Source organism: Marmota flaviventris, chromosome 10 (genome assembly GCF_047511675.1).
Source record: "Marmota flaviventris isolate mMarFla1 chromosome 10, mMarFla1.hap1, whole genome shotgun sequence".
Lineage (NCBI taxonomy): Eukaryota > Metazoa > Chordata > Mammalia > Rodentia > Sciuridae > Marmota > Marmota flaviventris.
Genome location: NC_092507.1, coordinates 11,483,501 through 11,499,726, shown reverse-complemented (window position 1 = coordinate 11,499,726; position 16,226 = coordinate 11,483,501). Strand labels below are relative to the sequence as shown.

Here is a 16,226-nt window from a genome sequence, read left to right as displayed (position 1 = left end):
GGAGCTTGCTGTTTAGAGGTGGGGCCTTTGAGGATCAGACAAAGCCATCAGGGTGTGGCCCCCCAAGACTGGTAGTGGTTGGCTTTAGGAGAAGAGAGACCAGAAACACAGGCACCCCTCTTGCCTCTCGTCCTTTGCCACCTGTGTGGCCCCAGGACTGCCAGCAAGAGGGCATCAACAGATGTGCCCCCCCACCTTGGATCAGGCCAGAAGCCCAACTGGCCCCTTCTCTTCCTAAGTAACCCAGGGGCCCTGGGGTCTTCCGCCTTCGCTAGCAGGCAGGCGTCCCCAAGTCCACTGACAGACCGGGGAGCGCATGTTGGAGTGACAGAACTGCTGCGGGAGGCACAGCCGGGGCACCGTCCCCCAGCCTGTCTTCTTCCCACCTCCTCTGGCTCCTCAGCCCCCCACCCCCACCTCCTTGTCCCCCTCTCATCCCACAAACACCCATGCGGTGTCTGCTTTAAGGCAGGCACTGATCTAAGTGTGGAGGCGACAAGATGTCATCGCCCTCGGTTCCAGCGTGAGCATCCTCAGAGGACACTGTTCACCTGCCAGGGCCACCACCTGGGGACCTGCAGAGTCCATACCTGCAGAATCCCCAGAGCCTCGCTGAGCCTGGAACATAACAGATGCTCAACTAAGAGCTGGACGACGGCAGGGGCCTGTGCCCACAGCTGGCCACTGAAGCAGGACTACGTCCCAACCAGAGGGAAGTTTCCTCCGGGGACATTCAGCAAGGTCTGGAGGCCTTTATGGCTGTGAGACATGAGGAATCCTGGCATCTAGCCAGGGAGGCCGGGGAGGCTGGGGAGGCTGGGGAACCCTTAGCAGGACTAGGGCAGGTGGCCCTGTCCAGCCCAGAAGGTCAGTAGGGCCGAGGCCAAAGAAACCCAGGCCCCAGACCTCTTCTCTAAGAGCTCAGCATCTATCAGGATGGTGAGCTCCGTCACTGGGGGAACGTGGGCCCCAGCCCCCATTTCCGTTTTTAGCTTCTCTTGTACAGAGCTGACCCGGCCGCGTCTGCAAGGGCTCCAGTCAAGTGGCAAATGGCCGAAGGCAAGAGCAGCCCTGCAGAGGCCCCTGTGTGGACGTTTCCATGTGGACAAGAACGGCTGTGTCCACTGCTCTTGTCACGCCTGACGGCTCCCGCGGCATGTGTGTCGCCGCCTCACTGGGTTGGCACAAAAGATGTCCCGACTCATCGCCAGCGCCTCGGCTCACCCAGGCCTCAAGGGCTTCTGACGTCCTCGTGCAGCAAGAAGCACAGGGGCCTTGGGCCACCGAGACAGCTTTTCAGTGGGTGCAGCCTGTCTCAGGTCGGCCTGATGCGGGGCTGCGGCACCCCGAGCTGCCCTGGTGCGGGGCTCCCCGGGTCTCTCTCTGGGCCTACCTGGGTTATTGACCTTCAGGGTTGCAATCTCTTCTTCTATTTTCTTATGGTGTTGGGTCACTCGTTGGAGTCTCTCCTCTAGGCTCACAATCGTCTGGGAGTGCTGTTTGATCTGCTCCTTGTATTCTTGGATTTCTTCTTCGAATCCGTGTTTCTGGGTTTCCCTCTGGTCTTGGAGGCTCTTTACTGTCAGTTGCTGTAGTATTATCTGCTCCTCCATCATGATCTGGGGAAACAGGGCAATGGTTATGTGATGTGGGAGCTGGATGTGATGACGACACACTTGTTCTCATTTGCACAACACAGGGCTGAACTGGTCTGGCCACAGGACCTTGGCTTGTGCTGTTCCCTCTACCTGGCATGCTCCTTCCCTGGCTCCTCCCATGGCTCACCCACCCCTTCTGGTCTTTCAGGTCTCAGCTCCAACATCCCCTTAAAGAGCCTTCCCCGATCACCCATCTATAAGAGGGGCCTGAGACACTTTCTATTTGATTTGTTTAATTTTCGGTTTTAGTGTTCCCCAAGACCTTTATCACCACCTGAAGTGAGCTTGTTCCGTTGTTTCTTTGCCTGCTAGAACTCAACTCCGCAGCAGAAGAAACGCCTTTTCTCATTGACTGCTGGGCCCACCCATCTAGACCCAGATTCTTGATCAATATGAATGAATGAAAAATTTTATAAGGAAAAAAGCAAATGGATTGGGACTTCTTAAAAACAGAAGTCACCAAGGCCCCTGAATGGCGAATCAGACGCCCCCTTCCTGAGGCCCTTCTTGGTGTTTCTGCCCCTTCCTCCCTCCCTCCTGCTTCGCCGACTGACCCTGCTTCTCTGGCCCCTGCTCCCTACCTATTACCCAGGCCTGGCCTCTGGTCTCCTGAGGTGTGACTTCTTTGTTGGGACAGCCCATTTGTGCCCACTTTCCAACAGTGAGACTCCTCCAGATTCAATTCCCCTTCTTCCCCTCCCAAATCTGCTGAACTGCGCCAGCTGGGGCAGCGCTAGAGCTCCGCTACCTGCCGCTCCTCTCCACCTCGCTCCCTGGGAGAACCCCACCCAGGCCCTCCCCGTTCCCACCAAGGTGCCCTTCGCCTGCCATCGTGGCCCCAGCTGCCCTGGCTTGAAGCTGGAGCCTTTATCAAGCGCTGTCATGGCAACGCCTGCCGCCAGGCCCCTCCCTTCCCTCGCTCTCCCCAGCCCTGAGCATCCAGGTCCTTGTGAATCTGACCGACAGCGGCGTCCACCACGTGCCCGCCTGAGCCGGCCTCTCCGCTCGCTCCCTGATCTACTTGTATTTCTGGTAGATTCATCCCATCAGGCCCTTGCCCATGGAGCTGCTGGCTGGATGTGCCAATGACAGAGGAGAGCAGTGCGGGACCCCGTCTGCCAGGGCCTCGAGCACCCACCGCAGCTGAAAGCCTTGTCTGAGGGTCTGCGGAGCAGTCACGGATCACACTAGGTCCCGGGGCTCCTGCTCCTTCCCCGTGGGCTGTGCAGCCCCTGCCCTCCATCTCAGAGGACTTGCAGGAGGCCTCAGCCTCAGGTGACCTTTCACGCCACGCCAGCGTTTCTCAATGGGCAGTTCTGCCTCTAAGGGACACTGGCAACATCTGGAGACACTTTTTGGTCGTCACCCCTGGGAGAAGGGAAGTGGCATGCAGCAGGTAGAGACAGGGATGCCACTGAGCCTCCTGCAGCGCCCAGAGTGGCTCCCAGCAGGAAAGAGGTACCCAGCTGAGGCTGGGAGGGACACTGTCCTCTTCCCCTGGGGCACCTTCTCCCGTCCCTGCCCCTGCAGGGCACCAACTTACCAGCTTTGTCTTGGCAGTTTCCAGTTCGGCTAAGGATTCATTTAGCTTCAGGGAGAGGCTCTCTGCTCTGAGGCTTTCAGCTGTCTTGATTTGCTGAATCTCTTCTACCATGGCCAGTGCATCACTTAATTTATTATTTAAAGAGGTCTCTTTTTGCCCTTTTAATTCTATTTCCTAGACAAACAGCAAACATCAAATTAGCAGACAGTCAGCACTAAGGGTCAACTCTAGCCTCCTGGCCCCGCCGTCTTCAGGGAGGACGGGAACTCCACTCGGCTGCTCTTGGGAGGCCCAAGGTCCACCCACTGCACGGCTCTTCCTCGAGCTCAGCTGACGGCTGTCTCCTTGGGACTTCTGGTCTCTCGGCTTACTTCCGACACCTGGAGTACGTTTTATTTCTCTTTTATGAGACAGTCTTTAAATAGCCGAGGAGGGCTGCCAAGTCTCTAAGTCTGTTCTCCAGGATAAATGTGTCGAATTCCTTCACCCTCCACAGCGTGGCCTGCCTTTGGGACACTCTGCTTTCCCACAGGGCTTTGGCACTGGGATGGCCACCCCCCCGCTGCCCCCCAGGCCCTGGCCACCTAGGACCCCCATTGCTGCATCCATTCCGTCTGCTGGAATTCCTTCTTCCTGCCTTGGATGGGCAAAGTCCCTGTGGCTGGTCCGACAAGGTAGAACCCGGCAGGGTGTGAAGTCTTCCAAACATGACGGTCCAGATAATCTTGAGACATTCTAGTGGGCACTCTCCATCATCAGTGGCAATGTGAATGGGTATGGTCCTTCTGGAACATTCCTTGGGAACACACTGTGATCTGCAAATGTTAATATTCTAGGACCCAGTAGTTCTATTTATTTATCTATTTTTTGGTACCAGGGCTTGAACCCAGGAGTGCTTTACCACTGAGCCACATCCCCAGTCCTTTTTATTTTTTAGCTTGAGACAGGGTCTTGCTAAGTGGCTGAGGCTGTACTTGAACTTGAGATCCTCCTGTCTCAGACTCTCAAGTTGCTGGGATCATAGGTGTACGCCACACTGTGCCCGGCAGCAGTTCAGTTTTTGGGACTCGATCCCAAGGATGTCCAGCCTGGTACATGGGGTGTTTAGTCCAGTGTCTTTTATACCCTTGAAAATGGAGGAAAAAACCACAGGGCCTGGCTATGAGGAGGGGCAGATAAATTGGGGTCCATCAGACTCGGTGCACACCCAGGCCATCCCTCACTGGCTGGTGGTAGAAGATTGTTGGGCAATACGGAGGCCCTTGGACAACTAGTTACTTATAAAGAAACAGCTCCCGGCTGGGGCTGGGGCTCAGGGGCAGAGCGCTCCCCTGGCACAGGCAAGGCCCCGGGTTCCATCCTCAGCACCACATAAAAATAAATAAATAAAATAAAGGTATTGTGTCCACTACAACTAAAAAAAAAAATTGAAAGAAAAAACAGCTTCTAAATCAGTGCATAAACCAGTGACTTCATAATAAATCCATATTTATCTGCATCCCTAATCATGCTCAACATCCAGGCGGAATCACATCAAAACCCCGCTGGTGACAGCATGGTTAGCTTTTTCTTCTCCTGAGTGAGATTTTGTATTTTTCACATGTTCCAGGAAGCCAGGGGCTCCTTTGACAATCAGGAGGGGAAACTGTACTTAAAAAAGAAAAAAAAAAAAGAAAAAATGAAATGCAAACACCCCCTTCATCAGGCTCTTCCGGAGCCTCCCCTGGGGCTTGCTTCTTGCTCCCCAAGCCCCCGTGGAGCTCCGTCTGATTCTTGGGGAGGCTCTTCACACCGCCCCTAGGCTCTCCCTGCAGCGCAGCTGTTCTCTGGTGGGCCACGAAGCTGCCTGCGTCTCTGCCCAAGGTTGGAGAGGCCTGGCACGGCCGTCACCGCCCCTCTGGTGTGAAACTGGTTTGCTTTTCTGCTCTCTTTTGTCTATTTTACCTTTGCAGGTGAAATCTAGCTTTTTATTGCTCTTCTGTGTACGCCAGTAAGCCCCCTGTGTGCCTGGAGGGCCCTTTTGTTATGTGAGCATCTGCAATTTGCAATATCAAATTGGTTAGAGGTACTTATTACAAATTCAGCCAGGAGATTTTTGAAGATGGGCCCTAAACGCAGATTCAGAATCAGGACTTAGTGGTGACATTTGGAGTCGTACACCAATCTTCATCTTATAATTTTTTCTTATTTCCTAAATTATTTTTTGCATATAAAGAGTAAAATATTCTAATTAAAAGAAACCAGTTATTGCAAATGACAACGAGCTTGCGAGGATTCACCTTAAAATATCAAAGCACACTTCAAACAGACACATCCACAAATTTGGAAATAGAACAAAAGAACATTTTGTTTTGAAATGGAATTATTTTCATTAACTACCTATTGAAATATTTTGAATATCAAATGTTGGCATGCATTCACCTTGGTTGGGGGTAAAAGCTGCTTTTCAAATACGTTTAGTTACAGAGGATACTCAAGTGACCTATTTAAAAAAATTCTCTGTTCATTTCTTCAGAGATTTACTCTGAGCTGGCATGGAGGTACATGCCTGTAATCCCAGTGGCTCAGGAGGCTGAGGCAGGAGGATTACTAGTTCAAAGCCAGCCTCAGCAACAGCAAGGCGCTAAGCAAGTCAGTGAGACCCTGCCTCTAAATAAAATACAAACTAGGGCTGGGGATGTGACTCAGTGGTTGAGTGTCCCTGAGTTCAATCCCCAGTAACCCACTCCCCAAAAAAGATTTACTCTGAATTTCAGAAAAGTCAAATTCTATTTTTTGTTTTAAATAGTCTTTTAATTTAAAAAATTTAAAAAAATTATTATAAATTGACAAATCATAATCACCTGTATTTATGGGGTACAAAATAATTCTATGACTAATATAATGCAGAATGTCATTTCAGAATAATGAAGTCAAGCTAATTAACATATCTATCACTTCCAATACTTATTTTTTTTGTGTGTGAAAACATTTGAAATGTTCTCTCAGCAGTGTTTACAACACACTATTATTTACCATGGTCATCACATGGTGCGATGGATCTTAAAAGAAAAAAATCCCAGCTTACTCCTGCCCGAGGCGTGTGATACTGGCGTACATCTACCCCTTCCCTGCCCCAGGCTCCTCCCCAGCTTGCTGCGGTCTGTGTGAGTTCGATGAGTAGGTTCTGCATGTATGTGAGCGCACACAGCATTTGTTTTGCTGTGCCTGGCTTATTTTGCTTAGCATGATCTTTAGTTTTTTGAGGGACCTCTATGTGGCTCTCCACAGTGGCCGTGCCAATTTGATGGTACACAAGGTCCCTTCTCTCCACATCCTGCTTGACACGGGGTATCTTTTTCTATGACGGCCCTTCTGGTGGGTGTGGGGTGGTATCCCACGGGGGCTCCATTTGTGCTCCCTGGTGGTTGGTGATGTGGAGCATTTTTCCCAGTGTCAGTTGGCCACTGTTTGTCTTTTATGAAATATCTCATTGGGTTATTTCTTTCCACAGGGCTGTTTGGGTTCCTTGTAAATTTTGGACATTGCCACTTATCAGATGTACATCTACAAGTATGTGTCTCCCGGTCTGCAAGTTGTCTGTTTATCCTGTTGCTTCCTTGCCGTACAGAAGCTTTTGATTTTGATGATTTGGAGCTTCATTCGCTTTTGTTGCTTCATTTTTGGGTTCAAATTGAAAAAAAAAACCACAACCATTGCTCAGACCCAAGTCCTGCTGTTCCCTTGGTCTTTGCAGGCACATGGTGGGTCCTTGGGTGGAGTTCTGCTCCTCCTGGTCTGGTGTGAAGCCAGCTGCTGACTGTCACAGACCTACCCTTGGATGTCCCTGTCCCCTCTGGGGTGTCCTTGAGGACGGTCCTTGTTGCTCTACAGTGTGTTCCATACAATGAGCCTTAGGAGAGGTTCTCTGGGGCCAGTACCAAGAACAGTCCCGTTTCTGTGGCTTGGACGACGGTTCTGGCCTAGTAGGCAGCACAGGCTTTGCCTTACCCAGTAACTTCTAGAATAAAGTCATGACTCATTCATTGATTTCATGATACACACCTTTTTTTTTTTTTTTTAACTCTGTGGCACATCATTTGGGGACCCAGCCTGGGGACAAACAGACTGCTCCCCTGGGGCTCCCATGTGGCCTGGGCACCCTCCCCGCACACAGTGGGCAGCCCTGGGTCTTGCACACCTCCGCCTTCTCTGTACATGTGCCAGGTGCCCAGGGGCTGTGTGGTGGCATGTGTGCGTCAACCTTCTTCCTGGGCGGTGTTCAAGGGGCCCTGCTCCACTGGGCAGAGCTTCCAGATTCCCGAGTTGGCCCTACGCCCTGCGGGTCAGAACTCTGGGGGTGAGGCCTGAAGAGGGACTTGGAATAAGTTCCCCAGAGAGTCTAATGCATGCTAGTAAATGACCCAAGATGGCTGTGAGCTAGGGACCCTCTTTGGTCCCCACTGGCTCCAAGTCCTTTCGGATTCATTTGCCTCTAGGCAAATCTCACCCGATGACCAGGTGACTGGGGGCCACCTGCTTTGGCTCTGGATACTGCTTGTGGCATGTGTGTGTGTGCACGTGTATGTGCTCTGCACTATTGGGACCCAGGATGGGTCCCACAGAGATGGCGAGCAACTTGCCTAATGACCCACAGCCAGAGGGAGGCAGAGTTTGGATCTGAACTAGCCCCTGGACACAGGGCCACACTGGGCTCCTTTCCGCCGTTGGTCGCCGAGACTCATACCTCTTTCTGCTTGGTCAGGCGGTTCTCCAAGTCCTGTACCTTCCTCTTCTCCTTCTCCAAGGCCTCCTTCGCCTTCTGAATCTCGTAGGCGATGCTGTTGTCTGAGATCTGGGAGTCAAGGGTAAGGGGACAAGGGGTGAGCAGGGAAGGGGGGACCGTCAGTGCAGAGGGAAGCCAGGGCCAGTCTCTGCGGAAGACAGTGGGATGGGGTTTGGGCTAGAGTGCAGGCAGCCAGGGCCCGCCTGGCAGAGGGGCGGGACTCCTGGAGCAGCCGCCAGGCAGGGCGAGAACCAGGAGCCAAATCTCAGCCTTGCGCATGAAGGAGGGAGTGACTTGGTCGTCAGGATTTGGGGGCTGGTTTCAGGAAATGACATCCTGGTTAGTGCCAGGGTCATGGTCATATCATTTGGCGCCAAGCCACAGAATGAACTGGCATGTGTTGGCACCACTAAAGGCCTGGCTGGGAAGTACCTGGCTCTTAGGAGGTGTGGGAAGAGAGACAGCACAGGGGCACACTTCCTGTCCCCACCCTTCCTGTCCCTGGCTTCAAAGGACACAGGCAGAATCACCCCATATACAAAGGTGTGGGTTTCAGGCATTCATGCCCAGGACAGCGTGGAGCTGAGGACACTTACTCCACAGACCTGGGCACGGGGTGGAGGCCGGGACTCCCCTGCACAACCCGGAAAGGACCAGCCAGCCCGGGGGTGAGACACTCTGTTTGCTGCCATTGACACTCTTGCAGCTCTGCCCCGGCACCAACAGAAAGGCCACAAGATGGGTATTTTAAATGTCTGGGTGCTGTGCAGACAGAGGCTGGAGCAGGGTCACCGAGGTGTAAATGGGGCATTTGGTGGCGGGGGACCAGGACCGTGGCACTTATATTCCCTCTTCCCACTGCTCTGCTGACTAACTTTCTTTAGTGGATGTGCGCTCTTGTCACAAAGGAGAACGAAGGGAAATTGTTACAGGGAATGTCAGGCAGGTGGGGAGGTTTTAACCAGGGGGCAGAGGTGGGGACACTGGGAGGCACGTGGCCCTGAAGAAGAGACAGTGTTCCCAGTGTTCCTAGGTTTTGATGAGCCTTCCGAGGCCCCACCTGCACACATCCTCCCCCACCCTCCCCGGGCTCTGGCCTCACTTTGTCCCACTGCCCCGCGTCCTGGTCTGTGTGGGGAATGCTCGAGGGCATGCACCCTGCCAGCCCGGTCCAGGGGCGCCCTTGACAGGTGAGGCAATGGAGGCTGTGCCTGAGGTAGGGGGAGGACGGGTGACGTCCCCGTCACCCCCCCAGGAAGTGGTATGAAGCTGGCCACCAGGGCCCTGCCCTAACCACTGTGCACCCAGCCTCTCGGTCCTGCGATTTCCACCGCGGCCCATCGGAAGGCAGGACACGCACGCTGGGCACTCGCCTGGCGGGGCCCCACATGGCAGGGGTGCTCCACACCTCGCCGAGACTCTGAGTCCGTCTCCCTCACTCTGGCTGGACTCTGCCCTTCCTGCCCTCTCGGGTGTGGCAAGGCTGCCCTGCTGCACCCTGGACCCTGCCCTCCCTGGGTGGGTGTCCCGTAAGCACAGACTCCTCTCCCCAGGCCTCTGGGGTGGTTCTGTCCCCATCATGGACGAGGGCACAGAGAGGGCAGGGGCTTGCAGGGTCGCACAGCGTGCTAGTACAGAGGCGGGATTGGCGCCCAGAACCGGCTCTTTGGGCCCACTGAGCCCCGGCCCCCTCCTCTGCTCCCCCAGCGAGCTCCTGTCTCCTTCTCTGGCTCTTTCCTGAAGCTCCAGGCCCCACTGTGCCCTGGCTGGCTCAGGTCCCATCCCCCCTCCAGGTGTCACTCAGGGTCACCTCCTCAGAGCTCTCCATGGGTGTCGGCCACTCTCTAGCCACTCCTCGGGACTGGCCGTTTCCTGGGGTTCTGTCTTCCTGACCCGGGACGGGGGCTGTGGGCAGCGAGGCCATGGCTCGTCTTGTCCACTGTGGTGTCCTTGGTCCCCAGAGCAGGGCCCTCCACACAGGTGCTCAGAGAATATGGGTGATGAATGACACTGAGCCACCGAGCCACCACCTGCTTCCCTGAGTTCCCTGAGGGCAGCAGGGTGGGCCTGCTCTGCCTCTGCCCGCCGCTGCCCATGGACATGCCACTGGGGTTGCTAGTGACATCTACCCAGCCCTGCCTGTCCCCTCCTGCTGAGGCTGGACGTCTGGTGGGCCTGTCCCCAGGCGGGTGGGCGGGTGTGTCCTCTGCCGGTTCCTGCACTTGGGACTCTCCTCACCTCCCCCGGGGCTTTGGCCCTGTGAGGCTGCTCTCCTCACCTGCCCCAGGAGGCGGCTGCCCTTATTGGATGCGACCTCCGCCAGAGCTCCTCACAGACCTGCCTGGCCCCCCGCCTGTGGCCCTGCCCCGGGGTCCTCTAGAGTCCCCCCTGCCCCGGGGTCCTCTAGAGTCCCCCCTGCCCCGGGGTCCTCTAGAGTCCCCCGCGTGGCAGGGGTGTCTCTCGCCTGGCTATGCTGATGAGCAGGATGCTGGCTGAGGGCGGCCTCGGCCCTGGGTGGGACCCAGGGCAGGACGAGCTGGGGGTTGCAGGTGCCGTCCAAGCACTTCAACCCAGTGACACCTACTGCTGTGGGCGGGGCTGGCCGCATTTCCATTTAATAGGTGAGGACACTGAGGGTGGGAGGTTCAGGTCTGTGGCTGTCCCCTGGGCCGCTAGGAGTTGGCCGACCTGGCCGCTGCAGCTCCCGGCCGCCTGGCTCTGGCTCGCACCTCCTTCTGCTGGGTCAGGTGGTTCTCCAGGTCCTGCACTCTCCGTCGCTCCGACTCCAGGGCCTCCTTGGCCTTCCTCTTCTCGTGGGCTAGGCTGCTCTCCAAAACCTGAAAGGCAACGGCCGCTCCTCTGGGTGCCTGCTCGGGACGCTGCTGAGGACAGTCCTGAGGGCCACGACGCGGGGCCCTGGCAGCCCCCGGGCTCAGGAGACCTCGCCCTCCGGCACCCGGGTGGGGAGAGCTCTCTGCGGCCCCATTTTATAGAAGAGAGATGGAGGGACAGGTGGGGGGGCTCGGGCTGGCACGGCTCATGGCACTGAGCCCGGACCCTGCTCGGGGGAAGCTGCACGTGGAGCCTGGGGCAGGACCCAGCAGGCAGAGGGGCCAGGCTTGCTGTCATCGGCGGCAGCCTCCCTGAGAATCTCATCCCCTATGGCGTCCCCACCCTTGGGGTGAATCTCTTAGGCCGAATCCGGTTTCAAGAGGAGAACAAGGCCCAGGAGGGAGGAGCCAGACGGACAGTCTCCACAGGGGCAGGGGCGGGCCTGGCAGGGGCTCCTGGAGGGACACCCGGTCGGTCCAGGATTCATCCGGGAAGCTCTTTGATAAGTGGTCATTGGCTAAAGGACTTAAGTCAAACCAAAGGAACCCAAGGAAGCCACCCGCGGGCCGGCCTCGCCTCTGGCCACCGACTCCTGGGCCAGCCTTCTGAACGCCAGCTCGAGCGCCAGGAGTTTAGAACTTGGAACACAGTTGCCATTAAAATCCACAGTAAGGGCCCCAGGCTGGCCCCCGGGAGCGCTCAGCCCCGAGACGTTGCATATTTTGCAGTAAAAAGTGGTTTAAAAGCTCCAGCGCCCTCTGTCCCCACACCAGCCCAACAGAGCAGATGAGAAGAGACAGTGCAGGGACCCCACTTTCATTTTGAGGGCCTGAGGTGGGATTCAGGGTAGGGGGTGCTCCTGTGACCCGTGAAGAGACTTTGAGGCCCCCTCTGGTGACTTAGGGTCGGCCGCAGCGCCTGACCCCACATCCAGGCGCCTGGCCTTGCTCTCTGCAGCTCCTCTGTGGCTGGGACGGGCCCCACCTGGAGGAGAAACACCCTGTCCCTGTGCCCCCAAGTCTACAGCAGGGAAGGCGAGCTGACCCTTAACCCTACCTCACGACCCGGACTATCCCTGTGGCCCTTTTCTGGTAAAAGAAAAGTCCCCCTGCCCCGCCCCAGGCTGAAAGCAGTCTGCGGCCAGAGCTCGTGAGAGGCCACAGAGAGGTTTGGCCAGGGGTGGCTGAAGTTCCAACAGACCTGGGGCCACCAGCCCTGGCTCATCTGCTACGGGCTTTACTCCTTCTTCGTGATCTCAAAATCCCTCAATTCCAGGGCCGTCCTCTGTTGACCTCTTGGTGGTATTTGACTTGAGTGACTCCACGGAGACCCTCCCTCCTCTTGCCACCCTCCCTGGAGATAGAACTCGACGGTCACCTCAGTGACACTGTTTACAAAGAACCACAAGCACAGCTGGGGGGGACCAACAGCCAACACCCTCCTGGGGGTGCAGGGCTGTATTCAGGGGTCTCTTCTTTCTCCCTCATGTGGGCGGGCTGGTGTCACTCTGAGGTGGACAGGAAGAGGTAGATGTGGCAGAAGTGACAATAGAAACTTCCATTTATTCTGTGACATTTCTATCAGACACTCCCTGGGACATGTCCAACCCTCACAGCCACCCTTCCACAAAGGGAGGTATTGACAGATCTGCTCCAGTCAGGATTCGAACTCACATCTCACCTGGTCGCAAAGCCTGCACCCCTCTCAGCTGCCTTAGGATTGAGGGATTAACAAAAGCAGGCATGAAAAGGGCTCAGGGACCTGAGGGTGCCACAAGCTAAACATGAATCAAAAATGCAATAGAGCGTCCCCAAAGCTAGTTGGGCACATTAAAAGAAGTAGAACATCTTCAACCAGGGAGGGACTTTGAGGCCCCCTCTGGTGACTTAGGGTCGGCGGCAGCGCCTGACCCCACATCCCTAGGCCTCCCTGGCTGGGGAAGAGTGGTTCTGGCTACCACACTTTAGGAAGAAAACAAGTGATGGATGGCAAACTCAAGTGCCCGTAGGGCCAGTCAGGGGCCAGAAGTGAGGATGTGTCATTGCGGGAGGAGGTGAGGACTGGGGCAGATTGCTGCCACTTGGTTCAGCACTGGTCCTTGTTGCCAAGTGGAAACGGGGGCCACATTTCCCGACTCTCGAGAGAGGATGGAAATCTGAATTTTTAAGTACATTTTATGAATTCAGAATAAAACTTTCTGGGTCCGACATGACGTATCTGGGAGCCTCCAGAGAGCACAGAGGGCCGTGGAGAGGCCCCGGCTCCAGTCCTGCCAGACGAGTGGGGAGAGGGGCCTGGGCCCGCAGGGGGGCAGGCGCAGGAGCAGGTCCCCTTTTCAAACGGCCCCCTTTATCGTGTGGAGGAGGGCCCGGGGGTGGGCTGAGGACGGCATTCTGGTGGCCAGAAAGGTGCCGCCCAACTCGACCTAAAGGGAGCACCTCCTGCCAGCGCACAGCACCCACCCGATGGCGGGCCGGGGCGCAGACACTCCTCGGTGTGGGCTGAGGCCGGGTGACTGGGGCAGGGTCCCTGCAGCCTGGACCCCCATGACTGCTGTCCCCCCTTCCTGTGCCTGGGGACTCAACCTCCTTGCAGAAGATGCCACGTCTCCGTCCTCTGTCCCCTGTCCTGACTTGCTCCCCTCCCCGCCCTCTGAGCTCACTGCCCTGCGGCCCCTCCCGGGCACCCACCTCCTTCTGGCGGGCCAGGCAGCCCTCCAGCTCCTGGACCCTCCTCTCCTTCTCCTCCAGGACCTCCATGGACCTGCGTCTCTCCTGAGCCAGGCGGTCGTCCAGAGCCTGCAAGCAACGGTGACCGCTGATTGGTGGCAGTGTGGGAAGGTGGCTCTGCCAGCTCTGCGCGGGTCCCCTCACTCCCCACGGCACCCGAGGAGGGTGCTGGAGCAGGCGGGCCCAGATCAGGGCCCCAGGAGGCGTCCCGGGGTGGGCCTGAGTCCTACCTCCTTCTGGCGGGCGAGGCGGCCCTCCAGCTCCTGGACCCTCCGCTGCTCCTCCTGCAGGGCCTCCCTGGCTCTGCCTTTCTCCTGAGCAGCGCTCTCCTCCAGGGCCTGCAAGTCAGCGAGGCTTGTTGAACAGACCCGGTTACCATGGCGGGAATGTGACTCTGCCACGCTCTGCAGACGTCCCTCTCCAGTCCCACCCCACCCAGGGCCGCAGAGCCCCGGAGCCCGGTGTGGGCTCTGGAGTAGGCGGGGCCCCGTGAGAGCCAGGAACTGGACACCAGCCAGAGGGCCTGGCCAAGTGGGAATATCCGCCGTGCCTCAGCTTCCCAGGGCCACCACGGGGACAGCCACAGTTCCTTCTGCACCGGGAGGATGGGAAGAATGGGGGGATGGCTGGCACAGGGAACACCTTGCAGCCCCATGTGCAGACGAGGAGACAGGCTGAGAGAGAGTGAGAAATCTTGGTGGGCCCCGTGGTCACGCCTGTGATCCCAGTGACTCAGGAGGCTGAGGCAGGAGGATCGCGAGTTTGAGATCAGCTTTAGCAGCTTAGTGAGTCTGGGTCTCTAAAAAATAAGAAGAGGGCTGGGGGGTGGCTCCGTAGTACACTGTCCTTGAGTTCCATCCCCAGTACTGAAAAAAAAAAAAGAAAGAAAGAAGGAAAGAAAGAAAGAAAAAGAGAAAAAGAAATCTGCCTGCTCTATCAGTGACTCACTCAGGCAGGGACTGGAAACCGGAACCCTGGCCCCACTGGATTCTAAAGCCTGGTTCTAAGTTAAGGATTAGCACATGACGTCCCCGTGTGTGTGTCCTGAGTTACTGTCGCTCAGTAGCGGAGCTGAGAAGTCGCGTCAGGACTAGTTCATGGCCAGCTAAACTGCAAGACCTGTCGCCTGGCTCTCATGGAAGCCGTTGGTCGGGCCTGGTGTACAGCACTGGTGGGTGCAGAGGTCAGAGGTGACGTTCAAATTCACAATGAAAAAGAAATGCTGGGGGGGGGAGGGAACCAGAATTCCTTCTTCCACCACAACAAAGTCCTCACACAAGCAGCCTTCACCAGGAGCTGGGACAGTGGCACAAGGAAGGTCCACTGAACAGCAGGAGCCAGCACTGGGGCCCAAGAAGCTCCCTCAGAGTCCCCCGGCTCTGGCCGATCCACGTCAGCGTGACATCTCCAGGAAGGGGGATCAGGAAGGGAGCCGCGGGGAACCGTCGCCTCTGACAGGCTGGGTGCACGGAGGCTCGTGTGCCTAAGGGGGGCTGAAAGCCGCCATAGAAGTGCTCTCTGTCGGGAGCCACGTGGTCAGCAGGTGACGGGAAAGCCTTCGGGGTGCCCTGGGGGCTGACCATGCTGGGCCTGAGGCACCAGATCCCAACAAGGGGAAAACCAGTGTCCCCCGCAAAACTCCCCAAGCAGGGTTTTGGGAAGCAGCTCTTTGAGAAGCTGGCCGACAGCGGTGAGGAGGGACAGTCTGGGAGGACACCGGAGACGTCAGGTCTGGGCCGGTAAAGCCTCCTGTCTGTGGATGGAGCTGTCTCTTCCACACCTACTTGCTCTTCAAAGTGCACGGCTCTGATTGTGGTATGTAATGTGACCTCTGAGGACGTGTCGGGGGCCTCCTCTGAGGACGTGTGTGTGTGGGGGGCCTTCTGTGTATCTTTTATTACATAAAAGGCAGAGAAAGAGGCCAGGAGGGCAGAGGCAGGAGGAGGGGAGAGGCCCAGGGTAACTGGGTGGGAACTGGCGATGGAAATGGCCGAGGCGGGGCCAGGAGAGGCCTGCAGAGGCCTGGACAGGGGTGTGCTGATGGAGGACAGTGTCCAGGTGGGCAGTGGCTGAGCAGGAGCTGGTGAAAGGGGGCACCCGTGACCATGTAGTCCCCACAGGGAGAGGAGTGCAGGGGAGGAGCGGGGTCTGGCGGGTGGGGGGCTGCTGTCTCGAGGGGTGGGAGGAGGGGCCACGGGAAAGGCCGGTCCACTCCCTCGGGCAGCGGTTCTCTTCTGTGGCTGTGTGTGGGCATCGCCCAGAGTGTTTACCGACCCCAGAGCGAGCGCCACGCCATCACCCCAGCTAGATTGGAGCCCAGGGGGTCGGGAGGGGGCAAGGCTGAGTGTTCTGAAATCTCCCAAATGACACAAGGTGGCCAAAGTCATGAGCCGCTGACCCAGGCTGATGGAAACGAGGTGGTGAAGCTCATGGCGGGTCCCTGAGCATCAGAGAGGGCCAAGTTCAAGACCACGATGAGGTAGAAGCAGGAAACATGGTTTCCTGGCCTTCTCCAGAGATTCCCAGGCAGTGGGTCTGCGGTGGGCACCGACAGACTGTATTTTTAACAGGGCGCCTTATTAAGTTGTTTTTATCAGGAAACTTTGGCAAAACCTTCCTCCAAGGCTGCAGTGAGATGCAGACCTGTCGCCTCGGCACCATCTGAAGCATATCGTAACCACTGAGCCCCAGTCTGCATT

General features: G+C 56.8%; 1 protein-coding gene across 1 annotated transcript in view; it reads right to left on the bottom strand.

The window, feature by feature from the left end:
* Fhad1 (forkhead associated phosphopeptide binding domain 1) overlaps window positions 1-16,226 on the bottom strand; it is a 117,256-nt gene that overhangs the window by 23,537 nt on the left and 77,493 nt on the right. Inside the window, exons 16-21 of the mRNA XM_071617369.1 lie at window positions 13,758-13,865; window positions 13,489-13,596; window positions 10,696-10,803; window positions 7,928-8,035; window positions 3,202-3,375; window positions 1,394-1,619 (exon numbers count right to left, since the gene is read on the bottom strand). Of these exons, the coding sequence (XP_071473470.1) occupies window positions 1,394-1,619; window positions 3,202-3,375; window positions 7,928-8,035; window positions 10,696-10,803; window positions 13,489-13,596; window positions 13,758-13,865 (832 nt within the window). The remainder of the gene's footprint in view (window positions 1-1,393; window positions 1,620-3,201; window positions 3,376-7,927; window positions 8,036-10,695; window positions 10,804-13,488; window positions 13,597-13,757; window positions 13,866-16,226) is intronic.